This window comes from Dermacentor silvarum, chromosome 11, assembly GCF_013339745.2.
Source record: "Dermacentor silvarum isolate Dsil-2018 chromosome 11, BIME_Dsil_1.4, whole genome shotgun sequence".
In the NCBI taxonomy this organism is placed as follows: domain Eukaryota; kingdom Metazoa; phylum Arthropoda; class Arachnida; order Ixodida; family Ixodidae; genus Dermacentor; species Dermacentor silvarum.
In genome coordinates this window covers 29,373,295-29,401,098 of record NC_051164.1, presented here as the reverse complement: position 1 = coordinate 29,401,098, position 27,804 = coordinate 29,373,295, and the positions used below count along the sequence as shown (strand labels likewise).

General features: G+C 48.5%; 1 protein-coding gene across 1 annotated transcript; it reads right to left on the bottom strand.

Annotated features, from left to right (window-relative positions):
* Positions 1–486: 486 nt before the first annotated feature.
* LOC119432480 (proton-coupled folate transporter) lies at positions 487–24,123 on the bottom strand. Its single transcript, XM_049658258.1, has 7 exons — positions 23,907–24,123; positions 21,356–21,563; positions 16,234–16,424; positions 12,290–13,068; positions 7,518–7,605; positions 7,232–7,249; positions 487–697 (listed from the first exon to the last, which is right to left on the bottom strand). The coding sequence occupies exons 1-7, from the start codon at positions 24,023–24,025 to the stop codon at positions 487–489; spliced, it is 1,614 nt and encodes a 537-aa protein (XP_049514215.1). The 5' UTR covers positions 24,026–24,123.
* Positions 24,124–27,804: the final 3,681 nt, after the last annotated feature.

Sequence of the window (27,804 nt, the reverse complement as noted above, 5' to 3'; positions counted from 1 at the left end):
TGACGGGGAAACATTAGAACACCTACTTCTCAAATGTCCCTGCATTCGATAAGTTCGAGAAATCCCCCACCTTTAAGCACACCCTGAAAACGATTACTTTTTATGAAAACTTGGGTAATTAACTGCATACAGATGTACTACACACAGCACACGTAAAAAAAAAAACTGATTTGGAAGTCTCCTTATACCCGTGCTAATTGTGCCCCGTCAAATTATGCAATATTTACTTCCACAAGCCCTAAACTCTGTAGCACACTGAGACGGCGTCATATTGTTGTTTTACCCAAGAATGCTGCTTGTGCCTAGTATTGTATTTTTGTTTACTGTATGTGATATGCTGTTGGCGCTTCTGTTTTGTTGCTGTAACTGAAGAGGCAAGCCATGAAATGACTTATTTTGTTCGCGGCTCCCAGCACCGTATTTACAACTGCATTTTTGTCTCATTGTGCTGGAATAAAGTGGCTTGACTCGACTTCACATTTTCCGCTAGAGCCTCGAACGCGCTGCTAGTGCGCGTAATCCACCAAGAAGCGCGCGTACACGACTGAGGCGAGTGGGTAGATCTCGAAGAGCACGTAGACGAAGTAGGGCAGGCCCGGGTAGAAGCTGATGCAGGCGTTGTACACCTGCGAGCCGAACACCGAGGCCACGATGGGCGTCAGCGCCTCCACGGCGATCCACACCGAGAACACCTGGGCTGCGCAAATGTAGAAGGAAGGCGAGGCACAGTTTGGGACTCTGAATGCGCTACGCACTCCGAGGTTCTTCAGATACCCGGTTACAAAACTAACATTCGAAATTATTATTTATAGCGCAAGAGGGCGTGCCGGACGACACAGGAGACGAAGACACAGCTCTACTAACAACGTAGAACAGTCGAAGCCGGTTATATCGAATCTGAAGGGGATCGCAAAAAGTTTGATATAAAGGTAATTTGATATATAAAATAAAAATTCTATACAAAACTTTTCAAGGGGATTTTACTGCTATTCGTTATACACAATAATTCGTTAAATGTGCGTTCGATATATCCGGGTTCGACTGAAGTAAGTAGTCCTTAGTATCACTGTCTTCGTCTAATATGTCGTCCGGCGTGCGCTCTTGCGTTATATCTCAAAGTATGTTGTACCAACTAGGCCCACCAGTCTGTTCTTTTGAACATTCGACGTTCAGGCACTCAGCGAGGGGGCAAAATCATTTCTCTTTGTAATAATACTTAGTAAATTAATGTTGTTATTCTACCCATGAACGAATGCAGGAAATACACAGCCGGTATTACGTAAGGAAATGTCATCGGATGGAAACGAGAACCAGGAAAAATATTAAGGAAGACACAGGCAGAGGAAAAGGAAGGGAACATCGTGATTATTTCCTGTAATCGCGAATATCCTGTAGCCGAAACTGTGTTATCAAACGTGTTTGCCAGCTTATTTATTTGCAGGAGTAGTACATACCTTCCATTTTTTTCCTGTTCTAGTTGACCACTGCTGTTCATGTTGTTGATTAATTTCACTGCCATTTTTTGCTTGTGTGATTGTTTGCCATTTTGTTACTTTCATTGTGTATTACTCGTCACTCTCGAATGCTTGTCCACTTTGCAATTCTTATGTATGACTGGCCGTCATCCTGCCAACCCAACTTGTAACGGGTCGGGACCTGGTCAAGCTGTTCGAGCTTTTAGTACCGTGCTCCTCCTTTTCAAAGGAAATAAAACATGATTGATTATTCCTGATTTTCGTTTCCATTCGCTGGCATTCCCTGCTGGCACCAACTCGCCCACCAAGCCACTCTTATCCAAGCACTCATCTCACAGTGTTTGGTTAGGCACATCTAATAGGTTGTTTCGGGCAGTGCAATTGTGACCAATTAGGCGGAAAAAATAGGCAAGCACAATAAAGGTATCAAACAAAACAGTTTTCAAGGATGCGTCGCGACGCCAACCTTGGTAATTGTTACGTGGAACATGACGGATAGAAAATAAAAATAAAAGGTAAGCATTTCAAATGACGGTTTCTACAATAACGCATACAAAATACATTGCTATAAATTACTGAAGTTTGGCGAATAATACTAGTAAAGCAATAGTCATTTTATTTGCCATCCTAGAAACCAAGAGGCAAGTTGCGAGAGAAAGACTAAGGCTGATTCAAGCAACACGACGTAATAGAGGGCCGACGGTACATAAGGGAACAAGGTTATAGTGGTTTAACTGTAATTTTTTTTTTTTGGAAGTGGTAAGCATGTGACGGTGAGGAGCTGGGAAGAGAGAGCGGGACTGGGCAGTCCGCATAACATCACAGAAATTTTAGGGGGGGGCGACGTGTCCAGTGTGCCATCCGCTGGCTACGCCATTCAACAAGAGTATCACTGTCGTCCTTCTCGTTTCTTTCTGTCATTCCTGGTCGAAACTATCGGAATGCAATCAACTAGCCGTGCAATATACAGAGAAAAAGAGGAGACACCAAGAATACGCGGAGCAATGTCTCCTCGTGGTCCTTCGTGCTGTCTGCCGCCGATCGTACGCCATGACAGACCGGAGAGCCCAACGATACCTTTTCACTGGGACTCGGGAAGCCACCAGGTCGAAGTTTGTGTTGCGGTTTTGCGAACTAGCTTGCTTACACATGCCCGGTAGTATTTGTTTCTCGACGTTGCATTCATTTCGCTCTTGGCAGGCTCCAAGTGGTATCATGACTAATCGCAGCGCAGACACACACAGACGACAGACAAGCGCTCGCGCCTGCCGTCTGGTTGTCACAAATCGGTGCTACTCACACGTCCGTGCGTCCCCTTAGCCCCGCGTCGTTGGGCTGACTAGCTGCATCGGTTATCACATCCTTGTGCTCGCGCATGCAAATATCTTGTCGCGGCAATGTCTGAGCCGGCACGAATGCGGGCAGTACGTGCTTACTCATTCGCTTGCCTTGCCTGTCAGGCGATGATGGTGATTATAATGTCTTTAGAGTGCAACTCTTAGGCGCCCTTTCCTGAGTTGGGTGTTGGCGTCCCTCGGCGTAACCGAGCGAACGAGCACAGCGAAGGATGAAAGAGCGAACGCGGAGTGCAGCGGTGAATGAAAGATGGAGGTAGCAAAGAGGCCGCGCGGAGGAACGCGGAGGAAGGCAACTGGAAGCACCAGCAGATGGCGCTCACGGCCGCGCATCCGCTCATGTCGGGTTTGGAAGTTAACCAAAGATCAGTAGGCCGGTTGGCTTTGGGAGCCCGCGGTAATACCACAAATGAGGCCGTGCAGGGTGATATGTGTTGGGCCTCTTTTGAAGTCAGAGAAGCACAGAGCAGAATGAGTTTCGAAAAAAGGCTCAGGAACATGGATGAAAATAAATGGGCGGCTAAAGTGCACAAGTATCTGTACCTGAAAAGCGTGGACACAGAATGGAGGAAGAGGTCAAGAAATTTGGCAACCAAGTACAGGATAATCGAAACTGTAAATAGACAACCAGGAGTGATCAGAAAGAAAGTGAGAGAAATGGAGACGGTGAATTGGATGCAAAGAATGGAAACAAAAAGGACAATGGAGATGTACAAGAATGAGAAGAAAGAAATTAGAAGGGAAAATCTGTACGATAACACAAAGGCCAGTGCCTTGCTATTTGAGGCTCGAGCCGGTTGCCTAAGGACGAAAACATACCGGAACAAATATTCGGCACTAGATGAGGCATGTGTATGCTGCAGTAAAGATCCAGAGACCACTCAGCACATCCTAATGGAATGCGACGGGATCCACCCAGGGAGAACCGTAGGTAACGTTCACCTTCCAGAAGCGCTTGGGTTTAAAGTGGAAGGAAACATCAACAGATCAGCCGTAGAGATAAGCAAGAGACGATTAGAGTACTGTTGGAAAAAAAGCAGGTCAAAGATGGATACGACCTGATCTCTTAAAATCATAGTAGCGGTACAAGAAAAAAAAATTTTAAAAACAAAAAAAAGAAAAGGATTAATGAGAGGTATATACAAAAATGCTAGATAAAGAACATGTATAGTATACCTGATTAAATCAAGCAGGCTAGGTGACTATTTGTCGCCGCCCCGTTTCAAAGGAGATGCCAATAAATAATCATCATCATCACCACGACATCGGTGGCCGTTTGAGGGAAAGAAAAAAAGAACCAGAAAGCTCGCCTTCGCGCATAGCGTTCGCCGCAAGCATATACCGCTAAAAATTACGGTCGCATAAGCTGCAGTTGCCGGCAACTGTGTCGTCGGTCTATATATAGCGCGTCGCGGCTCTGCCAGTCGGTGTGATGCCTCAATGTATCGCGTATGGAGTGCAATAGAGAGTATCGTAATTGTCGGTTAACTTTCTTTTTGCGTCCCCTTCGAAACGGGGGGATGACAAACAGTCACCTAGGCTGTTTGAGCTAATCATGAAATATGTACATGTAGCGCAAGAAACCCACCAGGTGGCGTTTTCTTAACCTTACCGAAAAACAATAATGAGAGGTATACAAAAATGCTAGATAAAGAACATGTATAGTATACCTGATTAAATCCAGCAGGCTAGGTGATATTTGTCGCCGCCCCGTTTCAAAGGGAATGCCAATAAATCATCATCATCATCATCATCATCATCATCAAAAGAGGATGCCTACAAAATGCTAGACTTATCAGTCCAGCATTTTGCCTGCATCTCCTTAATCCTCTTTCGATGATGATGATGATGATGATTTATTGGCAACCCCTTTGAAACGGGGTGGCGACAAATAGTCACCTAGCCTAGCTTGATTTAATCAGGTATACTACACATGTTCTTTATCTAGCATTTTTGTATACCTCTCATTACCTTTCTTTTTCAAAAATTTAGCTTGTACCGCTGCCTACTGATTTTAAGAGATCAGGTCGTATCCATCTTTTCCCTGCTTTTTTTTTCCACCAGTACTCTAATCGTCTCTTGCTGATCTCTACGGCTGATCTGTTTATGTTTCCTTCCACTTTAAACCCAAGCGCTTCTGGGAGTTGCACGTTACCTACGGTTCTCGCTGGGTGGATCCCGTCGCATTCCATTAGGATGTGCTGAGTGGTCTCTGGATCTTTACTGCAGCATACACATGTCTCATCTAGTTCCGAATATTTGTTCCGATATGTTTTCGTCCTTAGGCAACCGGCTCGAGCCTCAAATAGCAAGGCACTGCCCTTTGTGTTATCGTACAGATTTTCCCTTCTAATTTCTTTCTTCTCATTCTTGTAAATCTCCATTGTCCTTTTCGTTTCCATTCTTTGCATCCAATTCACGGTCTCTATTTCTCTCACTTTCTTTCTGATGACCCCTGGTTGTCTATTTACAGTTTCGATTATCCTGTACTTGGTTGCCAACTTCCTTGACCTCTTCCTCCATTCTGTGTCCACGCTTTTCATGTAGAGATACTTGTGCACTTTAGCTGCCCATTTATTTTCATCCATGTTCCTGAGCCTTTCTTCAAAACTAATTTTGCTTTGTGCTTCTCTGACTTCAAAAGAGGCCCAACCCATGTCTCCATGCACTGCCTCATTTGTCGTATTACCGTGTGCTCCCAAAGCCAACCGGCCTATATACTGATCTTTGGTTAACTTCCAAACCCGCCAATATATCCGATTTTAAGCATATAATGGCATTTGCGAATGTTAGCGCTGGCACCATTACTCCTTTCCAGATTCCACGCACCACCTCATACTTATTGTGGCCCCACAGTGCTCTGTGTTTCATTAATGCTGCATTCCGCTTCCCCTTTATTTTCAGATTATCTTGGTGGTTGCTTGAGTAATTCTTTCCTTCGTTTATGTGTACACCGAGGTACTTATATTGCTTCACTATGGGTATTACTTGCTGTTGAATTGACACCACGAAGTTACTCGTGTGTTCATTAAAGATCATAATCCCTGATTTCTCTGTGCTAAACTTAAGGCCTAGATTTGTCGCTGCGTTCCCACAGATATTCGCAAGTATCTGTAAATGTTTTTTATTGTCCGCTAGTAGGGGTAAGGTTAAGAAAACGCCACCTGGTGGGTTTCTTGGGCTACATTGCCATGGATATGAGTGGGAACCCCTTTTCGATAAAACAATTATCCTTATAATAATAATTGCTTTATTGAATGTTTCTTCAAATGATTCTCCGTAGGCAAAAAATAAGTGTCGAGTCACTCAGCTGATATTTGAGGACGAGCAAATTCCCAATTTCGGTGACACGTGCATCAGTATACATTCCCTAACATTGGCTGACGAAGAATTGAATTTCCTGTCCACGCCATGGCGGTTTTCGTATTTTGTAGGTTCCTTTCAGTGATCCGTTTGAATGTTCTTTTTCTCTTTTTTTTTTTTTTGCTTTTTTGTAAGGTGTATCACGTGATATGTGACGTCATGCACTGAAGGTACCATTGTTCAGCTCGGTGAAAACAAGAAAATTCGGTAGAGACACTCAAGACTGCGTACGTGTGGAAATGCGAAAGCATTATGCCGTTTCAATGCCATTAATTTACTTTGTTTACAGGTACCTCCCTGAGAAATGTGCCGTCAGTTGAAACATTTTCTGACGTGTCTTTACTCTGTGCGGCCTTGGTACCACCTTTCGGTCACGCCGACGGAATTTCGCGTAATGGGGCATGTAATGATTTCGCATTAAAATAAAGGTCACTCTCGTTAGTACAGCACCTGCGTGTCCACCGTACTTTGTCTTCGTGTTTCTCTCCGCTCAAATCCCTTTAACCAAGATATGCAAACATTCCCACATCGCCACCCATGTTTGTCAGGAGTTGAAGCTATCCCGCCATTGTGTTTTCTCCTCTAGCCAGGGCGTGGCTACGCATGGCTGTCCGCACGGCAGAGGGCATAATGCGCACCCAATCTTGGACGTATCCTCCAGCGGCTGCAAAAGGTGGGCGAGGTAGCTGAGATGGCTGGCGGCTTCGCGTGTGCTGTACTCCCGCAAGGAAGCGGCCGCCGCGGGACCGCTTGTTTTCCGCTTTTATACTAAGCGCGTCTGGTGTTCGCACAGCATCGCATGCCAGCAGAGCTATCAGCGCCGGGCTCTCTCTCTTCCTTCCTATCTCATCTTTCCGTCTGTTCTCCTCCTTTCCCACACTGCTGACCGACGTTCAGATGTCACCTGCGCGCTAGACGGGCACGGTGGGGTCAGCAGGTATTCCTTTTCTCTCTCTTGCTCTCTATCCCTCCGGCGCGGCTAGTGCCTGGTGGTCGTGTAATCTCAAGTTTCGGCGACGCGTTCAAACAAAAGGCAGCAGCGACGTGTTCGCTCCCCTATGTGTGCCAGCGCTGTGGCAGCGAGCGTTATTTGTCATCGAGTGAGATCTGTTCATGCTTTCCTGTCCGCGTGACACCATGAATGTTAATTAGTAAGCGAATGTTCACTGCTATTTACACAGCCGCTAAAGCTAGAAACCCTACTTAGTGCGGTTGTCTAATACTTTGCTACCGCTAACAATGTTTCACCTTTCAGGCTAAAGTGCGGTTTGTTCTTGGACAGTGGTTCTACTGTTCAATATCGAGCGAAAAATGATGGTCAGACTTACTAGTTTCGTCTCGGTTCAGGAGTTTAGACGCGTGCGACTTGATGCCGATGGGTGCCGATGCCTCCAGGGTGCCCAGAACATAGCCTGCAGCGAAGAGGAAGATAGGACAAGCAAAAAAATGTCGCAGTTTCGCCCGAAAGGCGAAGCATCGATAGCGATAGCAAATTAGTAGAGAGCTATTCGGAGTAGGAATAGTAGTTCTATCGGCTGCATAAACTTGGACACATTGGCTTACTAACTGAATTAACAATCGTAGTGTCAGCGCGCACAAGCAAACATGAATAGATCACACTGAATGACCGCAGCCAACGACTGTCAAAACGCTGGCAGCAAGCGCAGGTTCGCGCGGTCTATCGCTTCAACGGAAACTGAGCGGCGAATGCACAGCGCATACAAAGGTCAGAGCCGTGTGGAGATAAAAGACGATGCGGGCGACGGGCACCACCGGGCAAACTGCGAAGGAGAAGTTGTTGGCAGAGGAAAAGCTGCCCCCCCCCCCCCTCTTCCCGCTTTGTTGCTTTCGCGTGGGAGATTGAGTGGCAAGATACGCCTTTGGTGCCGGAGCACAGCGCCGCCCCGCCTCCCTGCCTCCCATACCCCCACGCGACGGTCGCGTTTGCTTTCCGCCGAGCGTTCGCTCTCCGTGATAGCGCGCGGGGGAGTTCGCCCCCCGTGATAGCGCGCGTCCCCCGCGCGCTTTCGCTCGCGCATACGGCGCGCGGCGACGATTTTATCGCCCTTGGAATCTATACGGAACCTCACGGCTACGGCGACGCCGACGGCAGAAATCCGGTTGAAGTGTCCATATAATTGCTATCACAATAAAAACCAGAGTCAACAAGTGAAGAACTCAACTTGGAGTAACCACGAAGTTACAAGGGCAGCAGGGCTTAGCTAGGAGGCGCTGATATATTCTGATGCCGCGCCCGTCTAAATACGCTTGTTTAAAGTGTCAGCTTTCTTTGCTATTTCGCCCTGCACACATAAGGTACGCTGTCGCGGTATATATTCAGTGCATATTTTAAGGTTCAGCGTTCCCCGCTTTTTGCTATCACCAAATTCCGCGTACTTTTTTTCGGTCTTTATTTTCACCTCAAAATATGTTTTCCGTGAATATAGATTGCTACGTGCATTCTCCAAGCGTCTACAAGCGTTTTCTACAAGATGAGATTGGTTGCCCCGAAAGGACGACGACGAACTGGCGCTTTTGCTTGAGGTAATCTAGACTAGCTAGACTGGTCAGCACTGCAACTGCCTTTACAAATATAGCTTGTAAATAGTCCGGTGTATAATTACGGGTTTTTTGGTGGACGTGATAATACTTTGCTAGATCAACTGTCACTTTCCGCGTGGTGTGTGTGTGTGTGTGTGTGTGTGTGTGTGTGTGTGTGTGTGTGTGTGTGTGTGTGTGTGTGTGTGTGTGTGTGTGTGTGTGTGTGTGTGTGTGTGTGTGTGTGTGTGTGTGTGTGTGTGTGTGTGTGTGTGTGTGTGTGTGTGTGTGTGTGTGTGTGTGTGTGTGTGTGTGTGTGTGTGTGTGTGTGTGTGTGTGTGTGTGTGTGTGTGTGTGTGTGTGTGTGTGTGTGTGTGTGTGTGTGTGTGTGTGTGTGTGTGTGTGTGTGTGTGTGTGTGTGTGTGTGTGTGGTGTGTGTGTGTGTGTGTGTGTGTGTGTGTGTGTGTGTGTGTGTGTGTGTGGTGTGTGTGTGTGTGTGTGTGTGTGTGTGTGTGTGTGTGTGTGTGTGTGTGTGTGTGTGTGTGTGTGGTGTGTGTGTGTGTGTGTGTGTGTGTGTGTGTGTGTGTGTGTGTGTGGTGTGTGTGTGTGTGTGTGTGTGTGTGTGTGTGTGTGTGTGTGTGTGTGTGTGTGTGTGGTGTGTGTGTGTGTGTGTGTGTGTGTGTGTGTGTGTGTGTGTGTGTGTGTGTGTGTGTGTGTGTGTGTGTGTGTGTGTGTGTGTGTGTGTGTGTTGTGTGTGTGTTGTGTGTGTGCGTGTGTGTGTGCGTGCGTGCGTGCGTGCGTGCGTGTGTGTGTGCGTGTGCGTGTGTGCGTGCGTGCGTGTGTGTGTGTGTCTGTGTCGTCTATTACGACGCAAACTCAGAAGCCCAATTAAGGTTGTAGAAACGGCGAGACAGCAGCAGCAGCACAGTCTAGCAGGGGCAGAACGCCATGCGGCGATGTGATGACTGCGCAGAAATTAAGTGCACCAGAAACAAACAGAAAACGTAAGCGAACAGCAGTAGATGGTGTCCAAATCCACACCCCAGTGACGGTTGCCACTGGGTAACAGAAACATATCTCGAAGGCTATGCTTTCGCCAACTGCATGCGCCAGAAGTGATTGCGGGGTCGGAAACACGTTTTGGCCGCCACGTATTTAGACAGCCCCAGCTGAAAGGAAGCGTTGCGCCGAGGGGGAATATGAAAAGCAATACATTCTGCTATTTGTGTCCGTTTTTGATATGGAATGTTGAAAAGGTTCTTCGAGAATATATTCAGTAAATGTACTCTGCTTCATTGTTCTTCTCAATTATTCTTCATGGATAATTGTTTCCATATAAAACTTGTTGCTGTGCTGCTTTGTGCCTTCTTGACCGTATATACATATTACGTTACTACTTAAGTATTGTTAATGATTGCCCTTGCATCTCTAACATACCACAGGTAATATATTAGCCCTGTACTGTGCAATTTAGAACTACCCGATGTTTTGTTGATTTACTTTGAGTAGGTTTACTTGCATTTTTCCGCTGCTTTTAACCCTTAGATGATATGCTTCATCATACATTTCATACATGTTCCCACCGGGGGTCCCCCATAGTAGTTTATACTTTGCGGCCTCCTTCTGAAGTGCGCATACAGTCTAACAAACAGTCTAATAACAATTTAATAAACTTGTAAATCGAAGGCGTCAAACTTCTTCCGGTGTTTCTCAGATACGAATAAAAGGTGTTTCACGCCCCTTTTATGCCATTCATGCTGTAATGACACTGCTCGGAATTCCACCAATCATGGCGTCCACGTTTCTCCACTTCGCTGCGCCAAAATCGGCGCACTTTGGCAAACGGCCGTTCTTTCCACGCTCCGAGCTGCGAGGACGCGCGCGATGTAGGCCACGGCTGCAGCACGTAAGGCGGGAGATCGCCGAAAGGACGCGCCACGCGGTTTGCCGCATGATCGGCCAAGTGAGACCCACACAACGCGCGCGCTCTCAGGGTCCATGTAGAATACTTATACGGCTTTTATAAAAAAAAAAAGCAGTTCAGCGCGCACCAATGCGTCACGCTCGTAGTGTCGTGTCTTGAAAGGGACAGCTTGTCTAGATTAGACGCACAGAATTTGGAACACAAGAACACACGCTGCTACTTTCTTCTGGACCGTTCTTCTGGAGACCTTCCGTCTCGTGTTTGCTCGAATGACGGGAGCATGCGTCAGCTGCGAAAGAGAAATCCGGGGACTTCTGCTTCTCGGAATCTGCCATTCCCTATAGTTACTACAGTACCACGGAGGAGGACGTGCTTTGCCCTATTTGTCCCTAGCCGAGCTGCACTAAGCCACAGTGTATAAATACTACGGAACAAGCTCTAGGTTCGTATTTCGTGGCGTCGCGGCAGAGCCCTGCGTTCGTGACTGGGTGTGTTCCATTGTTCGAATCACGTGTTCGATGTCCCTTTTTCTTTCTTTATTGCAATTGTAATTATATGGACATTCCAGGCGCATTTCTGCCGTCGTCGTCGCCGTCGTCGTCACCATCCCGGTGAGGTTCCGAATTCCAAAGGCGATAAAATCGTCGCCGCGCGCCGTATGCTGTATGTGCGAGGGGTGAGCCGGCGATCGCGGCTCAATCTCGCGCACGCAAGGGAAGGAAGCGGGGTGAAAGCGCGCCGTCTTCCGCTGCGCGCAATGCTCCGGGGGTGGATAGGGAGGGGGGGGGGGGGGGGCGTTCTACTCTGGGCGACCTGGACGGTCGCTGTATCTTGAAAGCAATCTGCGATGGGGCAGAGTCCGCCCTGCGCTGTATTTTCGCTGCTTAGTTCGCATTGATGCGCGCAGCTGCACGGAGGTCAATTCGCTCCCTGCCGCAGCCGCGTTTCCTCCTACCAGCGTTTTGACAGCGAGTTTCTGCAGTCATCAAGTGAGATGTGTTCATATTGTTTGCGCGCGCGTTACACCATGCTTGTCAATTTAGTTAGTATGCCTATGTTTACAAGTTTATACAGTCGATAAACTACTATCGTTACTACTATCCTAGGCGCGCGCCGCGTGCGCCGCTGGGTTCCTTGCAGCACCACCAGATGGCTCTCGCCTCTGCGCATCCGCGGCAGCTGCGGCGCCGGCCGTGCAGGGAAAGAAAAAAGAACCAGAAACCTCGCCTTCGCACATAGTGTGCGCCGCAAGCATTTCCGGTAATGATTACGGTTGCATAAGCTGTATTTGCCGGGAAGCCGCAACTTTAGCATACGAAGCAGGGACTGACACAATTACATTTTCGTATGTAAATGGAGAACCCGCCTAGCAACTGATTTGTGTTGTAACAGGGTTATGTGAAGGCCACGTATAATGAGGACTCCTGAAGAGCAGCGTGCATACGAGGCGCGGCGATAGAGTGGTTAAGTGCATTTTTCTTCTCTATGGTGCATACGAGGCGCAGGACCAATAGAATCAGGTTCGCGATAGGCAATGGCAGGCACCTTAATGTATGACGTCATGACCTGGAGCCGTGGTTATACTGCGGCACAATACGTGAGTGCGGGGTGATGACGCAAGTCAGTGTACTTACTCACATAGAACAGAACTTCGTTGGTGGCCACCCCAGAGCTGATTCCCTGCAGGATGCCGCAGCAGACGCCGATGAAGGCGATGGTGCAGTCCGAGAGGCGCAGCAACAGTTTGGCCCCCACCACGAACACCGAGACGCTCACCATGCGGAACAGGAGGAAGCCCGAGTTGATGTCCGAGTACTTGCTCACGTCCCAGTCGTACATTTTCTTGGCGTAGAAGAAGTTGATGCCACGCGTCCCTTCCGACACGAACAGGATGGTGCACATGGCGCTCATGAGCAACAGGATCTGGGCGCGGCCTCGGTTGGGCCTCCGGCGGGCGCACACGAGCAGGCCGTCGATGAAGTTGCGCGGCTGCATCAGATCGCCGAGCATGGCCTGCCACGAGTTCTTCTCGGCCTCGGCGGGGTTCTTGAGCATGACGACCACCCAGGCGAGCGACGCTAGCAGCAGGCTCGCCGACACGATGAACACCGGCAGGTAGCCCCCGGCGCGGAAAATCTGGCCCGCCATGAACTGTCCGAAGGCGAGCCCGACCATGGCCGACATGAGGATGATGAGGAACTGCAGGGTGCGCATGCTGCCGGACGTGCTGAGCGACGCGTTGCTGCACACGGCGGTGAGCACGCAGACGAGGCCCCCGCTGAAGCCGTTGGGCAGGCTGCACAGAACGTTCAGGTACATGGGGGCGCGCATGTTCACCACGGTGTAGATGGTACCCAGGTCCTGCAGGATGCCGCCCAGCGTGGCTAGAAAAATCGGCAGCTTGTGGCCGTACCTGGATTAAAACAAAGTTGCAGTTTCATCCGAAAGGCGAAGCATCGATTGCGATGGCAAACTTGTGGACAGCTATACGAAGTAAGGATAGTAGTTTTGTCAGCCTTATAAACTTGTAAACATATATGCACGCTAACTCAATGAACATGCACAGTGTCACGCGCGCGCAAGCAAGCAAACACATATTAGACAGTTTTAGCACAGCGCCGCTTACGCTCCGCTCAGATTTGACGCTCTGAGATACTGCAGGGAACTGCGTAGATTTCGCATTTGATAAGCGCGTCTTGCCGAGACGCGAGCGACGCGCTATCAACTCGGCTGCAAAACGACGAAGAGGCCAAGTAGACACGCTGTCACGCTCCGCTCAGTCGGCTTTGTAGCGGAGCGACGGATGCGGTCTTCATTCCGCTGACGGTATGAGCATAGAGAAAGGAATTTCTTTCTCTATGGTATGAGCGTTGTGCGCAAGCGCATTAGCGTTCCCGCTAAGCGGTTGTGTGGCATTTGCTAGCATATGCCGGTCTGAGCGGAGCGGACAGCAAGCGCTCAGCTAAAACACGCTATTGACTCGATGACCGCAGAAACTCTTTGAAAACGCTGGAGTGCTGCCGCTCGCATCAACGCGAACTAAGCCGCGAAAACACAGCGCACGGCGGATTATGTACCCGACGTAGATGGCTGTCGATTGATACAGCGGCCCCGCTACAAATACAGCGGACCGCTGTATCTTGAAAGCCGTCTGCGCCGGGGACACAGTCCAACTAAAGCCCCTATATTTATAAAAGTAGCGCCATCCACTTCCCTCCTCCTCCGTTCCACTATCGCGCTCGGCGCGACCAGCGCGATCGAGGCGCGATATCGACAGTGGCGCCGCCTGCGTCGGGCCTGCCGTGGCAGACGACAGCTAAGCGCTACCAGATGAAATCCGAGGAAAACTTCGATCGCGCCCTGCGGAGACGTTTTTGAGGCGCGATTTTGCTTCGTCAGTCAGTAACTGGTCTTAATAATGCCGTTTTGGAAGTAGCAACGCGACGATGCGAGACGGCGCAAATATCAAGTGTGCAGCAAGCGTTTGCGCACGCCGGATGGTAAACAAAAAAAAAAAGCCTTTTGCCCTCGCCTTGTCGGTTGCGGCAACTTAAGGCGCAGCAGCATGCCATCACAACGAAGTTCTTGTCCCTAACACGTTTGATACGTTTGTGCGTACAGCACTTTCGTTGCACAGGCCCGAGAATGGCAGTCGGAGCGCGCTGGAAAGAAAAAAATATACAAAAGCGCGACGCGAACTTCCACGTGACACGGATTGGCCAATGGGGGAGCGGAGGAGGCTGGGGTGACAGGAGGCGGCTAAGAGAGGGCGAGGAGGAAGCACCGGGGTGAGCGCGGTGGCGGCAAGATCTAAGAATGACGCTACTTTGATAAATATAGGGGCTTTAAGTCCAACGGGTATGGTGCCCTGTATATCTGCCTTTTGAACATCGCTATTGGAAATGACTAATTAAACTTCAGCGTACTAGAAGTTACAGCTTGAACGATAGAAATCGGAAGCAATATTTTGTGACCCGCCGGGGTGGCTCAGTCAGCTAAGGCGTTGCGCTGCTGAGCACGAGGTCGCGGGATCGAATCCCGGCCCCGGCGGCCGCATTTCGATGGAGGCGAAATGCGAAAACGCCCGTGTGCTTGCGTTGTAGTGCACGTTAAAGAACCCCAGGTGGTCAAAATCAATCCGGAGCCCTCCACTACGGCGTGCCTCATAATCAGAACTGGTTTTGGCACGTAAAACCCCACAAAGAAGAAGCAATATTTTGTGTAACTTCTTTGGGCAAAAACTAGCGTACGTAATGCGGTCCTGTACAAAGGGTTGGGGGCCAGAGACCACATTTTCTTAAGTTTTGACTGGTTGCTCGAATGATCTCGTTTTGTTCTCGCAACGATGCCCGGATTACGGCTCTGGCTTTTGGCTCAGGGTCACTTGCAGGTCGCCGACAACGGGAGCTTAAAGCATGAGGCTGGTTTGTGTCGGACGTGTCTGTCGCGGTGTTGAAACGCCACGAATTAACGTCGAGCGAGGCGTTTCCAGGTGAAAGTGTGTTTGACTTGGTCATGTGCTCTATTCTTGCCAAGGGTCGCTCAACACAAGCAACGCTCCTCGCAAACACCAAAAATATTCGCTTCAACCGAATCACACAGCGCGCAGGCGGGTTACAAGGCCTCCATAAAGACGCGCAGTGCGTTTGACTGCAAAACTGACAAATGCTATTGGACACACCATCATGTTCTGGGGTGGTATTCTCGGGCAATCACATTCAGAGACTTGCAAGACTTGCAAGCTTTTTGTAGGATTCCACGAGAGTATCATCGGACGCGTCTGATGTCTACGGGACACGGCGTTCTAGTGCTTTGGCAACTGTTCTAAGACAGCGTGCGGGCAATGCTGTCGCTCGAAGACGATGACGCGTCCGGCGCTAGTCTCGTGAAATCTTGCGAAAGTATCTCCGAATGCGATCGCCAGACAATACCGCCCCTGCTCGATCGGCTCTGCTGCGGAAGCGTTACGCACAGAAACACAAGCGTTCCTGCTGTTCAGCCACGAGCGAAATAGGCAGTAAACTTCAAGCAACAAAATCCGACTGATTGTTTTGCCTTTGGTGTCATGGATGGATGGATTGATTATATATGAGCGTCCCTCTTGAAACTGGCCGGTGGGCTGCGCCACCAAGCACTCGTTCTTACCTTGAGTAATGTTGTATCTTTCTACTAAAAAAAAGAAACGCACAAAGTATTGTCAGTATCAAACTTTCTGAACCACTACTGATATCTTTGTTTTTATACGCCTCCGTTGTTTCGTGTCGGGCACGACCGATGACCGCAACGCCCCTGGCGGCACTCATCATGCCAGCGTTGTGAGACGCCTGGTGGCTGCCGTGGCACTGTTTATGCTGCGCACCAGAAGTTGCCTCGCGTGCTGCGTCATGCCAACATGTTGCCCTCGCGCATTGTTAGGACACAGTTTGAAGAACTTCAGGGTAACGCTAAACTTTGCTGTCAATTTCAATGGTTAGTTAGCCCTACAATTGAAACTGTCCAACGGTCAGATTGGTTATCCCTTCAGTGCTAGGTTCGGCTTCATATCGGTCCCTACACTGGCACACATCCGTGGACTCACTTGTCGCACCAGGGCCCGAGGAAGATGGAGAGGAGCGCGGCGGGTGTGAGCTGCACGAGCAGGATGAAGAGCGAGTAGTTGTTGGCCACCCGCTCGATGGCGTTCTTCGTGTCCGAGAAGTTGCTGAAGTTGGCGCACAGCGAGGGCTCCAAGCCTAAGTTATACAGGCACGTCTTTGTCAGCAGGAGGTCCTGCAACGCCCCACGATTATAAAGACAGAGTGTTATTTACCGAATTATAGACGTTCAATTCATTTATGGCTTAGATCTTGGGCTAGTTTCCACACGAATAATTAATGTGCTATACTGCATGGTGTCGACCTTTGACTAGAGAACAAGAAAGAATTAGGACAAACTTTTGTACACGTGCTATTTTCTCCGCCTCGTTTTAGTGCTTTTTCACTCAGTGCCATTCGTTGACTGCCTTTTCCCTCTTCTTCTCATGATGTCTTTAAGAAAACGCTATAAGAAGATTCACTTTAGGAATACTTTGTGTCCTTTGGAGCTTCTGTCCAAACAATGATCGTAATCTAGCTATCTCGCATGCCTTTCCTTTCATTAACGCTGGGTGCCGCCGGTACTTTAAGGTCACGAACGGCATGCGCGTATCTGCGTGACACAGCTTTCATGACAAGAGAGTAGCAAGCGCAGAGCTGTAAAAGAATATACAGGCAGAATAGCTCTTCTTGGAGACAAGATAGGACACGAAAAGTGTAATTTTTTTTCACACTGTAAGATCATCTGATGGTATCGTACTCGATCCCAAAATACGCTGTCGTTCATTCAATTCGGAAAACACATGTGCATCGAACTTTGCGATTGCTCTATTGTCATATACTACATGACGAAAATCCATACATTCTACACAATAATACGGGAATATCGCACATGGTGGTTTTTACGTGACATGGCACACGTTTTTTTTTTTTTTTTTTTGCTTATAAGGACATTAATGTGGAAAGTTGGGCGAGTTGGTGATTAATCATCATACCCTATTGGTGAAGCAGCGCACTGACAAGGACAAAGTGGAGAGACACAAGAATACACGACACTCGCTGCACTCGCAACTATTCTATTTTTAGAACGAACACTTCATCTTGATATACCCGTGTACTCTCCAACGTTGTGCAAGGTCAGATTAACAGCACTTTTACAAAGCACATCCGCGCACACTCGGGCGTCAAAAATAGGCTACATATCTTACACGCTGTGCAATCTTCTCCTAATCTTTGTACCCCTAACACATTGATTTTTACAAATTTGATCTATATATATAGTGACTTTCCAGAAAGGCGACCTCACTATTGCTCAGAGATACAGATGGTTGACTTATACAGCCGTCTTTTCTTTTGTAAATGTGAAAGGCTTCCACTAATTCCCTGGTCAGCTGATCCTTATGGTGCGAAAGAATTGTAGTATCATTGTACAGGGGTGAGCACCCATGCTGTGCACAATGCCCTTTAATGTGGGAATGAATGTTGCCCCTCATTGACCTTTTGTGGTCCATCAGTCTTGTGTTCACACACCGTCCCGTTTGGCCGATATACACTTTTCCACAGGATATGGGCAAACAATACACAACGGACGTTCTGCACTTGACAAATTCCTTTGTATGGTTAATCGTGCACCTTGTGGGGATTGAGGGAGGCGCCGGTGCCATTGCGCGGGCTCTGCCATCCCTCGCCATCGTTCCCCGCTGGCCTCCTTCTCCGCCTGCGCCGCCTAACCGGTTCCCGCGGTGGCGCTGCGCACGCGGCGGTTGGCGGTGAGGGCGGGGCGCGGACGTCGCTACGCGGCCGGTTGTCGGCTGCTAGCGGCGTAGCGTGCTTCGGGACTTCTCTCCGGGACCAGCGCACGGTACGTTCATGCTTTCCTCTCGTCCGCCGACACCTTTGTGACTAGGACTGGAGCTCGCGCACGGTGCCTTTGCCCGTGCGGGGAGCGCGTACTTTGTGCTGATCCTTTCCCGACGCTAAGCCGACGAGCGGTGCCATTAGTGCTCGCGCGAGGTCGTACCTCGCCGAGTCGCACTTGCCGAAAGCCTAAGCCGAAGGATATTGCCCGTGCTCTCGCGAGTTGACCCATTGGTTATCGCCAGAGCAAGTAGCATAGCCGCCGGGACTTTTCCTAGCGGCGTGTCCCAGCTTGAGCCTGTGCTCTCGCCGCGACGTGCTATAGGCGCCTGTTATTGTATTTTCGCCCTGGTGCGGGACCCCTTTGGCTCCCCTCCGTGCGGGCGTTTGTGCAGTGCTGGTGCCGACGGTTTCAGTAAATGGTTTCCGTCAACTCAGGGCTTTACTGTGTTTTTTGCGTGCGTCGCTCGGTAGCCCCTTGCGGCCTCTGAGCTCACGCGCGAGCGGTGCTGGAGGCGACGGCTGACGCGGCCCTGTGGCTCGCTAAGCTCGAACCCGCGGTGGTTGGTCTCCTGTGAGACACCAAGAACCCACAACCTATATCTATTTCCTTTCACATTTGTTGAAACTTTACGATCCAGTCCGGCAGAAATTTTACCGAGTTTGTTATGAGCTGAAAAAAAACTACTTGTAGACCGTACCTACTACCTATGTTTTTTTAGGTTATGCGCAATCTTGTAGGCATAAGGAATTGACACAATTTTTCTGCTTTCATTCACTTGTCTACTGGGCTCCTTCTGGAAGCCATTGCGCACACAACGAGTCAACTTATAGGCTGATCTACATAGCACATGTTTTTCATAACCTTCATTCTTTTAGCCTGATAGCTTGTTGGACGAAACCTGCAGCTTGAATTGTTTTTTGCAGCCAAGACACACAAGACTAGTGTTCCGTTCCGAGCCATAGTATCAGAAAGGGACTCGTGGCAGTTGGTTGTTTCATCTACAAAACCAGCTTAATCGCTTGAAGGTGTCTGATCTGTTTGTTGTACCAAACTCTGAGGTATTAGCATCGTACTTGAGCACGTCTAACCCGGGAAGGTACAATTTTTTCAGCGTAGATGTACAAGATCTGTATTACAACATTCCGCATGGTCCCTTGTTAGGCAGTGCAAAGCAATGTATAACGGAAGACAACAATGAGATGGATTTTGTCAACAAATGTGGCGTGTCCGTTAGTACCTTTCTTGAGCTATTAACCTTCTACCTTGAGTCCACTTTTGTACGGTGGAATAATGTTATGTACCGACAGAGGTCCAGAATATGTATAGGCTCAAAAGTTTCTCCGGTACTCAGCACTATTTTTCTAGGTAACATTGACAAGGCAATTGATTCAAAGCTTAACGGCCTTGCATTAAAGGTGTTCCGTTTCGTTGATGATTTTTTGGCAATAGTTGAAGATGGTGTTTTGAACAGCAGTGTGGAAGAAGTTTTGAAAGTGTTCAAAGGACAACAGCCAAGGACTGGATTTCACTGTCGAGTTGCCAAAAAATGGCACGCTACAGTTTTTGGACATGGCATTAACTACAACGTCAGATCACGTGTGCTGGTCATACAATCCGCGATCAGAAAAGCCCTTACTTAGCTACAATTCAGGACACTCAAAAGTAGTAAAAAGCGGCATTGCTTTTTCATGTCTGCGATCGGCCATAACCAAGTCATGCCCGGATAAAGTAAAGGAAGGGTTTCGGCCAACAAGTTATCAGGCTAAAGAATGCAGGTTATGAAAAACATGTGCTTTGTAGATCAGCATATAAGTTGACTCGTTATGTGCGCAATGGCTTCCAGAAGGAGCCCAGTAGACAAGTGAATGAAAGCAGAAAAGTTGTGTCAATTCCTTATGCGTACAAGATTGCGCATAACCTAAAAAAACATAGGTAGTAGGTATGCTCTACAAGTAGTTTTCTCAGCTCCTAACAAACTCGGTAAAATTTGTGCCGGACTGGATCGTAAAGTTTCAACAAATGTAAAAGAAAATAGATATAGGTACACGATTAAGCATACAAAGGAATTTGTCAAGTGCTGATCGTCCGTTGTTTACTGTCTACCCATATCTTGTGGAAAAGTATATATCGGCCAAACGGGATAGTGTGTGAGCACAAGGCTTATGGAACACAATAGGTCTATGAAGGGCAACATTCATTCCCACATTAAAGGACATTGTGCACAGCATGTGTGCTCACCGTTGTACAATGACACTACAATTCTTTCGCACCATAAGGATCAGCTGACCAGGGATATAGTGGAAGCCTTTCACATTTACAAGAGAAAAGACGGCTGTATAAGTCAACCATCTGTATCTATGAGCCATAGTGAGGTCGCCTTTTTGGAAAGTCACTAGATTAAAGTTGTAGAAATGAATGCGTTAGGGGTACCATGATTAGGACAGGATTGCACAGCGTGTAAGATATGTGGTATATTTTTGACGCCCAAGTGTGCGCGGATGTGCTTTGTAAAAGTGCTGTTAATCTGACCTTGCACAACGTTGGAGAGTACACGGGTATATCAAGATGAAGTGTTCGTTCTAAAAATAAAATAGTTGCGAGTGCAGCGAGTGTCGTGTATTCTTGTGCCTCTCCACTTTGTCCTTGTCAGTGCGCTGCTACACCAGTACGGTATGATTATAAGGACATGTTTACCACGCAACAATGAGACGAATAATTCGGCGTTGTCCCTCGTAACCCAGCGAACGAGCACAGCGAAGGATGAAAGCGAGCGCGGAGCGCAGCGGGAGATGAAAGACGGCGATAGCAAAGAAAGCGCGAGGAGGATAGCCGAGGAGGAGGGTGCAGTGGAACCATGAGGCGGATTGCGGATCAGGAGGGTATGGCGAAAGCCTGACAAGAAAATCGTAGTTTCGCGCAACACGGGCTTCGCGGCGACGATGACTACGAGATTGCGCCAGAGTAGCGCGCGTAGTCTATACGGAAACAAAGCGCTGGATGAGTGAAGATCTGTCTGCGGCGGCTTCTGTGAATCGCGCCCACGTGTCACCCACGCGCTGTCTCTCGCGATTTCCCGATTAGCGAGGCAGTCGCGCCACGCGTCGCTCCGTTTACAACGTGCCGCACGAGACAGATTGTCCGCGCCAGCCAATATATCTGCGAAATGAAAACACTTGTAAGTTGTGCCCAAATTTCGCGTTAGAGAATCGTAATCGTCGGTCAATTTTTTTATCTAGGGAACTCGGGCAAATGGCAACCGTTCGCACCTGCGTGATGAGCAGCCTCATGGCGTAGGAGAGCGTGTAGGCGACGAGGAAGATGCACAGCGCCTGGCTCTTGACCAGTGCGGCCCAGACGTCACTCATCTGGACAGCAACCATGGGGGCGCCATTGCTGCACGCCAAGCAGCCGCCGCCCGCATCCGGCGCCACTGTAGCGCCCGGTGCCGAGGCAGCAATGGCGTCGTCGCCGCACCTGGCCAGAATGGAACGAGTGAAAATAGCCCAAACTCCTTCTGTGCACCCATTACAACCAATCCATTGATAAATCAATCAACAATGATTATTATACTGCGCAGAAACAGGTTGTATGTCTTGATTTTGGGCCCTCCTCTGCGTAATATACAAACTGTGTCTTCCATTTCAAAACAAATAAAAGGATTCCTGATTCGTAATATTAGCGCACTTGACGTAGCGCGTCCATGTACATCCACTGATTATGACAATATAGACAGGTTGTGGAGAGATAAAACGAAGACGATATCGTTTCGTCACATAAAACAACTACACTATGCACAACGTATATATATGATCGTTGAGAAGACCAGTTTTGCTATATAAAGTACATATAAAAGGCACATTATACTGTTTATACAACAAAAAAATAATATAAGGCAAATGCACAATCAAAACATAAACAGAATATAAACAAAAATGGTAAAATGCAGAACAACTACGACTAGAAGTTATGGAATAACATAATAGAATGAAATAACACAAGAAAGAACTGGATAAGCAGTTGCATAATAAAAAATGCAGTAATAACTCACAATAGAGACTCGGAATGATAGTACAAATCATAATCATAATAAACAGTCAATCAATCGATCGATCAATCAAATGTTGGTTATAGTGCTCAGGAACAGCTACGGAGCCTTCGCACTGATGCGCTTAAAAAGTAATACACGAGATAAAATGTACACAGAAGACCAATATGGTAGACAAAACAATGTGAGATAGAGAAACAAATATGGAAACAGAAAATGAAGAGGTGGCGTAAAAGGGAGTTAATGTTACAACTTGATTATATACATTGATACAAAACACAGGAAGTTAACTCTGAAACATGTCCATGCAGGCAGAATACTTATTACATGTTTTTGGAGTCTAGCCATAGGACTGTCTCGAATGAACAAAGCCGCGCAGAAAACGCGTAATGCTGCGTGGTATACTTTTGCGGCATGGAAAATGGCATGTGATCAAGAAGTGTTGGACAATGTATAAGGCATGGACCACCTTATAGAGGAACCGAACGTTTGATTTATACGTCTTGATTTTATAGGTGTAAGCTGATGTATATTTGAAAGGGCTGAACTATGGTCGCGAGAAGGGCAAAAGCGGGGCTTGAAAATAGATACCAATTTATTATGGACACTCCAGGCGCACTTTGCCGTCATCATTGCCGTCGCCGTGATGTTCCGTATAAAGTCCAAGGGGGATAACACCATCGCCTTGCGCCGCATGCTGTAGGTGCGAGTGAAAGCGCACGAGGGGAGCCGACGATTGCGGCTCAATCTCGTGCGTGCAAGGGAGGAAAGCGGGGAGGAAACGCGCCGTCTTCCATCGCGCAAAAGGCCCCGTGGGGAGGGGGCAGGGGCGTTCTACTCCGGCGGCTGACTCTAGATTCGCAAGCCGCCAATAAAAACTTTGCTCGAACAAGAAATATGTTTGTGCCTTAATTAATGTACAAATATATTTCGCTGTTCGAGCAATGTAGCAATGCCTTCTGTGCCGGAAACTGCAAACCATAGAACATGCTTTCACTGACTGCTGAAACGCTGCCTCGTATTGGGATGTCATTCACAGAACATTCCGGAAGAACCTTCCGATGAATGCTCGGCCGCATTATCTCTCCACGTAAACGCGCAAAACTGCTCCGTATTCTCTAAGCTTACCGTCCTTCACAGCGTATGGAGGTCACGAATTGTATTCTCAACTTCAACGCGAAGATACGCTCGGTAAACGCTCATTTTGTTGAGAAGGTCAACTAACTTGATGTAATAAAACATAAAAGTGGTGAGGATGAACTTCTTTGTAGATCGCTTATATTTTTAAGAGTTGAAAGCCTTCAGCATGCTGACGTGAGATGTGTACACTTTAGGTTGTATGTTTTCGTTAGAACAAAGGCAACACAACCGTACAACAACATACACGAAAGACAACACACAAATCAATGACGACAGTTACAAGAACAAGCCTCTGTGTAATGGTTAGCGCATCTTGTCATTACGCCGAGGGACAACGGTTCAAGTTCAACCATTGGACACGCACTTTTTTCTTTTTATTGAAAAGATCCCAAACAAGGCCAGGCCATCGTATGTCAACACACCTGGTAAGAGGCAAAGAATGCTTTGTATTAAAACACAATTTTCCTTCCTCAGTGTCATAGTTTCCTATATAGGTGGTGCCCAAATCCACGCCTGAGCGACGGTTCCCACGGAGTAACAGAAACCAATTGCAGATCCGGAAATACGTCATGGACGCCATGTTTTGGACGCCACCTATTGGTACACTATTGGCGCGCTTTTCCGTTTCTCACCTGTTGCGGTCATCGCTTAGGATGTGGTATGGCAGCACGGGTGCAGCGCTGCTGCATGAGGCCTCGCCTTCGTCTTGTGTCGTGCTGGCCGTCGAGCGGGTCGCTGCTTTCAACGGCATCGGTGGGCCCACGATGACGGCGCTACGCCGCCGGGCCCGTGCGCCTCCGATCACCGGTCACCGACCTCCTCTGCGGCCAGCAGCACGCCGATTGAGCGCATCGCTGCGTGACACAGAAGTTTTCACAAGAACGTACTCATCAGCGGCACTGGTGAAGCTTTTGGTCACCTACGTTAAGTGTTAAAGAGACCTCAAAAAGAGAGCAAAACAAAATGGTCTCCAATCCACACTGGGAAAGTGGTTGGACAGTCAAGCTGTAAACGGCAACAGAACGATTACCCATTGCGACGTAGCTTGAAATTATTCACGTGGCGACATTCACATGCACTTTACCTATTTATTAGCCTAAGACGTTTCAACAGCCTGCGACTTTGCTTGCGCCGCTACCTCGTGCACCTACAAAGAGTGGACCAAAGAGAAGAGAAATGCACTTAACCACACTTTCGCCGCGACTCGTATGCACGCTGTTCTTAAGGAGTCATCAATATACGTGGCCTTCCCATAGCAATGTGACAGCGCAAATCAGTTTCTAGGTGGGTTCTTCTTTTACATACGAAAGTGTAGTTACGTCACTCCTTGCTTCGTATGCTGCAGCTGCCGCTTCCCCGAAACTGCAGCTTATGCAATCGTAATCTTTACTTGCAAACGCTTGCGGCGAACGCTATGCGCCAAGGCGAGCTTTCTGGTTCTTATTTATTCTTTCCCCCACACGGCCGGCGCCGCCATTGATGCGCGGAGGCGAGCGCCACCTGCTGGTGCTGCATGAACCCAGCGGGGCACGCGGCGCGCGCCTCCCGAGTTCTTGCCTAAGGACACGACAGACACATTTGTAGGTAGAGCTATACAGCTTCGCTGTAAGAACACCCAGAACCAACGCAATGTTGGCATCTAAATGACGCGAAGCTTGTTTGAGTTGGCGAGGCAGCGGCAGTATGTGATGGCATGAGCACAGCCTCGTTAGCTGTCTGCGCCGCGAGGACGAAGGCGATGCATGATGGTTGTCGATGGAAGGATGTTGGTGAGGGGTGCGTGAACCAGAGTAGTACAAAGCAATATATATGAATACATTTAAGGCCTTTGTGTCACCGTGATCATTGTGGGAGACTGACCAAGAAAAGGCACACGCCCAGTGAGACGTGCCCAGTTGCACGTATACCAAGTGCCGAAGTTGTCCACTATAGGCCAGACAGCACCCAGCAGCTAGTTCTTTCGGGCACATACCCAGTTCCACAAATTACCCACTCTGCAAAACCCCATCGAGCACCTAGCGCCCCACGTTGCCTTATATATATGCAGGGTGTCCCAATTATCATGCACCAAGGTTTAAAAAAGAGGACTTGCGTTACTCGAAGAAAACCTAGTGGATGTTGTTTCCAGTACTGTGGAGTAGCCGCCAGTCATATTTTCTTTACTGAGATTTAATTTGGTGATTATATAATTAATTATCTAACTCGAGAAGTACTGTCCTAAAGTGTAAATGAGAAAATTGTAGAGTAACATAAAAAGCTCCCCGATACAGCTTTCTGTTGCTCAATACGTGCTACGCAAAAGTGTTTTTCCAAGCGTGAAAGAAGCCCGCGAATACACGCAAAATTGCCGCGAGACTGGCCCCTCGAGTCACAATATCGTGTATTCGCTGGCTTCTTTCACGCTCGGAAAAACATTCTTATGTAGCCCGTATTGAGCAACAGAAACTGTACCGGGGCTTTTTCATGTTGCTCTCCAAATTCCTCATTGACACTTTTCATCTAATTATAAAGTTCAAGCGAAGCTTGTATTGGCTCACAAGTTTCGGTGGCGTTGTAGTCACTCAAAAACTCACGTGAGGCGCATACCGCATTACGTGTGTGGGTATGCATATGCGGGTATGGTATCAGCCAGGGATATGCGGGTATGAGCCAGGGAGAAAGAAAGAAAGAAATTAAGAAAGAACAGGTGCGGGGAAAGGTACGACTGTGCCGGATCACGTGATGCGCGCGACCAGTCATGCTCGTTTCGTGTGTCGCTGGAAGGAAAAGGGAAGGAAAGGGGGTTGGCGCGCCCCCCACAGGGCTTCCCTCGCCTCAGATCAGTTTCGATGCCCGAATGGGAAAGCTGTGCGTGGTACGTTCGGCCGAGGAGCAGGCTGTGTTTGAGCAACGGCACCGCGAACTCGCTCGGGAAAGGGCTCGTCGTCGACGTGCGATTCTAGCGTGAGGGCTTCCGGAGCCCAGGAGAAACGTCAGCGAAGAGCCGCGGACCCCGAGTTGCGGGAGCGCGATGTTCAGGCCAAACGTCAGCGAAGAGCCGCCGACCCCGAGTTGCGGAGAGTAATGTTGAGGCCAAACGTCAGCGTCATATTGCCCTCCAGGAGCCCGACAACGGTGGTGCAGCACGCCTTGGCGAAATGCAAAAACGCCCGTGTGCTTGCGTTGTAGTGCACGTTAAAGAACCCCAGGTGGTCAAAATTAATCCGGAGCCCTCCACTATGGAGAATTGTAGCTTGCTGGGCTAGTTGGCAGCGCTCTTTTCACTCGGTCTCTATTGTCGTCCCTTCCTTGTTATTTTTCGCGCTGTTACACGACCTCCACTACGGCGTGCCTCATAATCAGAATTGGTTTTGGCACGTAAAACCCCAGAAAGAAGAAGGTGCAGCACGCCTCTGCAACGCTAGCGCCAATTTCCCCGGTGCGACGGCCAGGATTCCACACAAGTTTCTCAACCGGAACTTCGGAGCCAGCTGCAGTGCGTGTGACCGATCGTGGTTCGAGCACAGCGTGGTGCTCGTCAGTGCAATTCGTTCTGAGGAACACCGAAGAAACACACGACAAGCTTGGCTTAATTAATTACCCACATTTCCTCGAAGGGGAGGGGCTGCCGACTTTCTTAAGATGGTTAAATAATTAGGACTAATTGTATAATTAGACGGAATTCAAAAGTAATCTGAGTATCTCCAAGCGACGGCAAACATTACGTTCGTTCTGTCCAGCTACGTGGCATTTGCATATTTTTAAATCTTGGTGCATGATAGTTGGGACACCCTGTATATACTTCGCTGGGAATGCTGCAGCATCCCTTTCTTATTATAGACGTGCTGCATCATTGCCACGTGCTGCGGACTGCGATGTTCACCGATCTACAGCTATATAAACGGCTTGTGCGCCTCGGGACCGGGGAAGATTGGCGACAATGGCTTTAGATGATGGCTGATGATGATTTTTGTGAGCGAAGACGTCGCGCTTATTAGTTATTTCGTTATGCAAGTTTTAATAAATGGCTGTTGCTTGCTCGTGTACCTCAGATTTAATTCCTGCTTGAATGGAGGGAGGGTAGCAGCAAGGCAGAATTCGCAACAGTACCGCCCAGCATGGTCTTGCTACCCGTATATTCATGTTCGCTTAACCTTGCTTTTTAAGTTCTTTCAGAAGTGGGCAAAGACGATGATTTAGGAACGAAGCTTCGCTCTGGAACTTCCCTCGGGCTCGTACAAAAGATTAGCACCTTGCTAGATTTTGCGGCCAACTTGTGCGATAGCGCTTCCCGGTGCCTCAACTTGTCCCAGGAGCCGGGCACTGCGAACTCAAATACCGGTCCCGGCTTACAGCGGCTACGACGACCAGCAGTCAGCGGCAGTGATCGGAGCAGCACATGTTGAATTGTGTATTTCCAGTTGTATTTCAGGGCTCCGTGGCTTATATACGTACCCAGTAGCGACTCGGAAGTCTGCTTGAGTACGTAGAATCCATGCAGGACCTATACCGCCGAGCTAGCCCGGAAAATGTGGAAAGCGAACGGGTGGC

What these genes read in the sequence shown, in the direction of transcription:
- LOC119432480 (XM_049658258.1), bottom strand. Translation starts at nt 24,025, where the DNA reads ATGCCGTTGAAAGCAGCGACCCGCTCGACGGCCAGCACGACACAAGAC. An exon ending in TGAGGCTGCTCATCACGCAG is followed by an intron (nt 16,425 to 21,355) that starts GTGCGAACGGTT and finishes GGGGCGTTGCAG; the next exon opens with GACCTCCTGCTGACAAAGAC. An exon ending in CTCGGGCCCTGGTGCGACAA is followed by an intron (nt 13,069 to 16,233) that starts GTGAGTCCACGG and finishes GTTTTAATCCAG; the next exon opens with GTACGGCCACAAGCTGCCGA.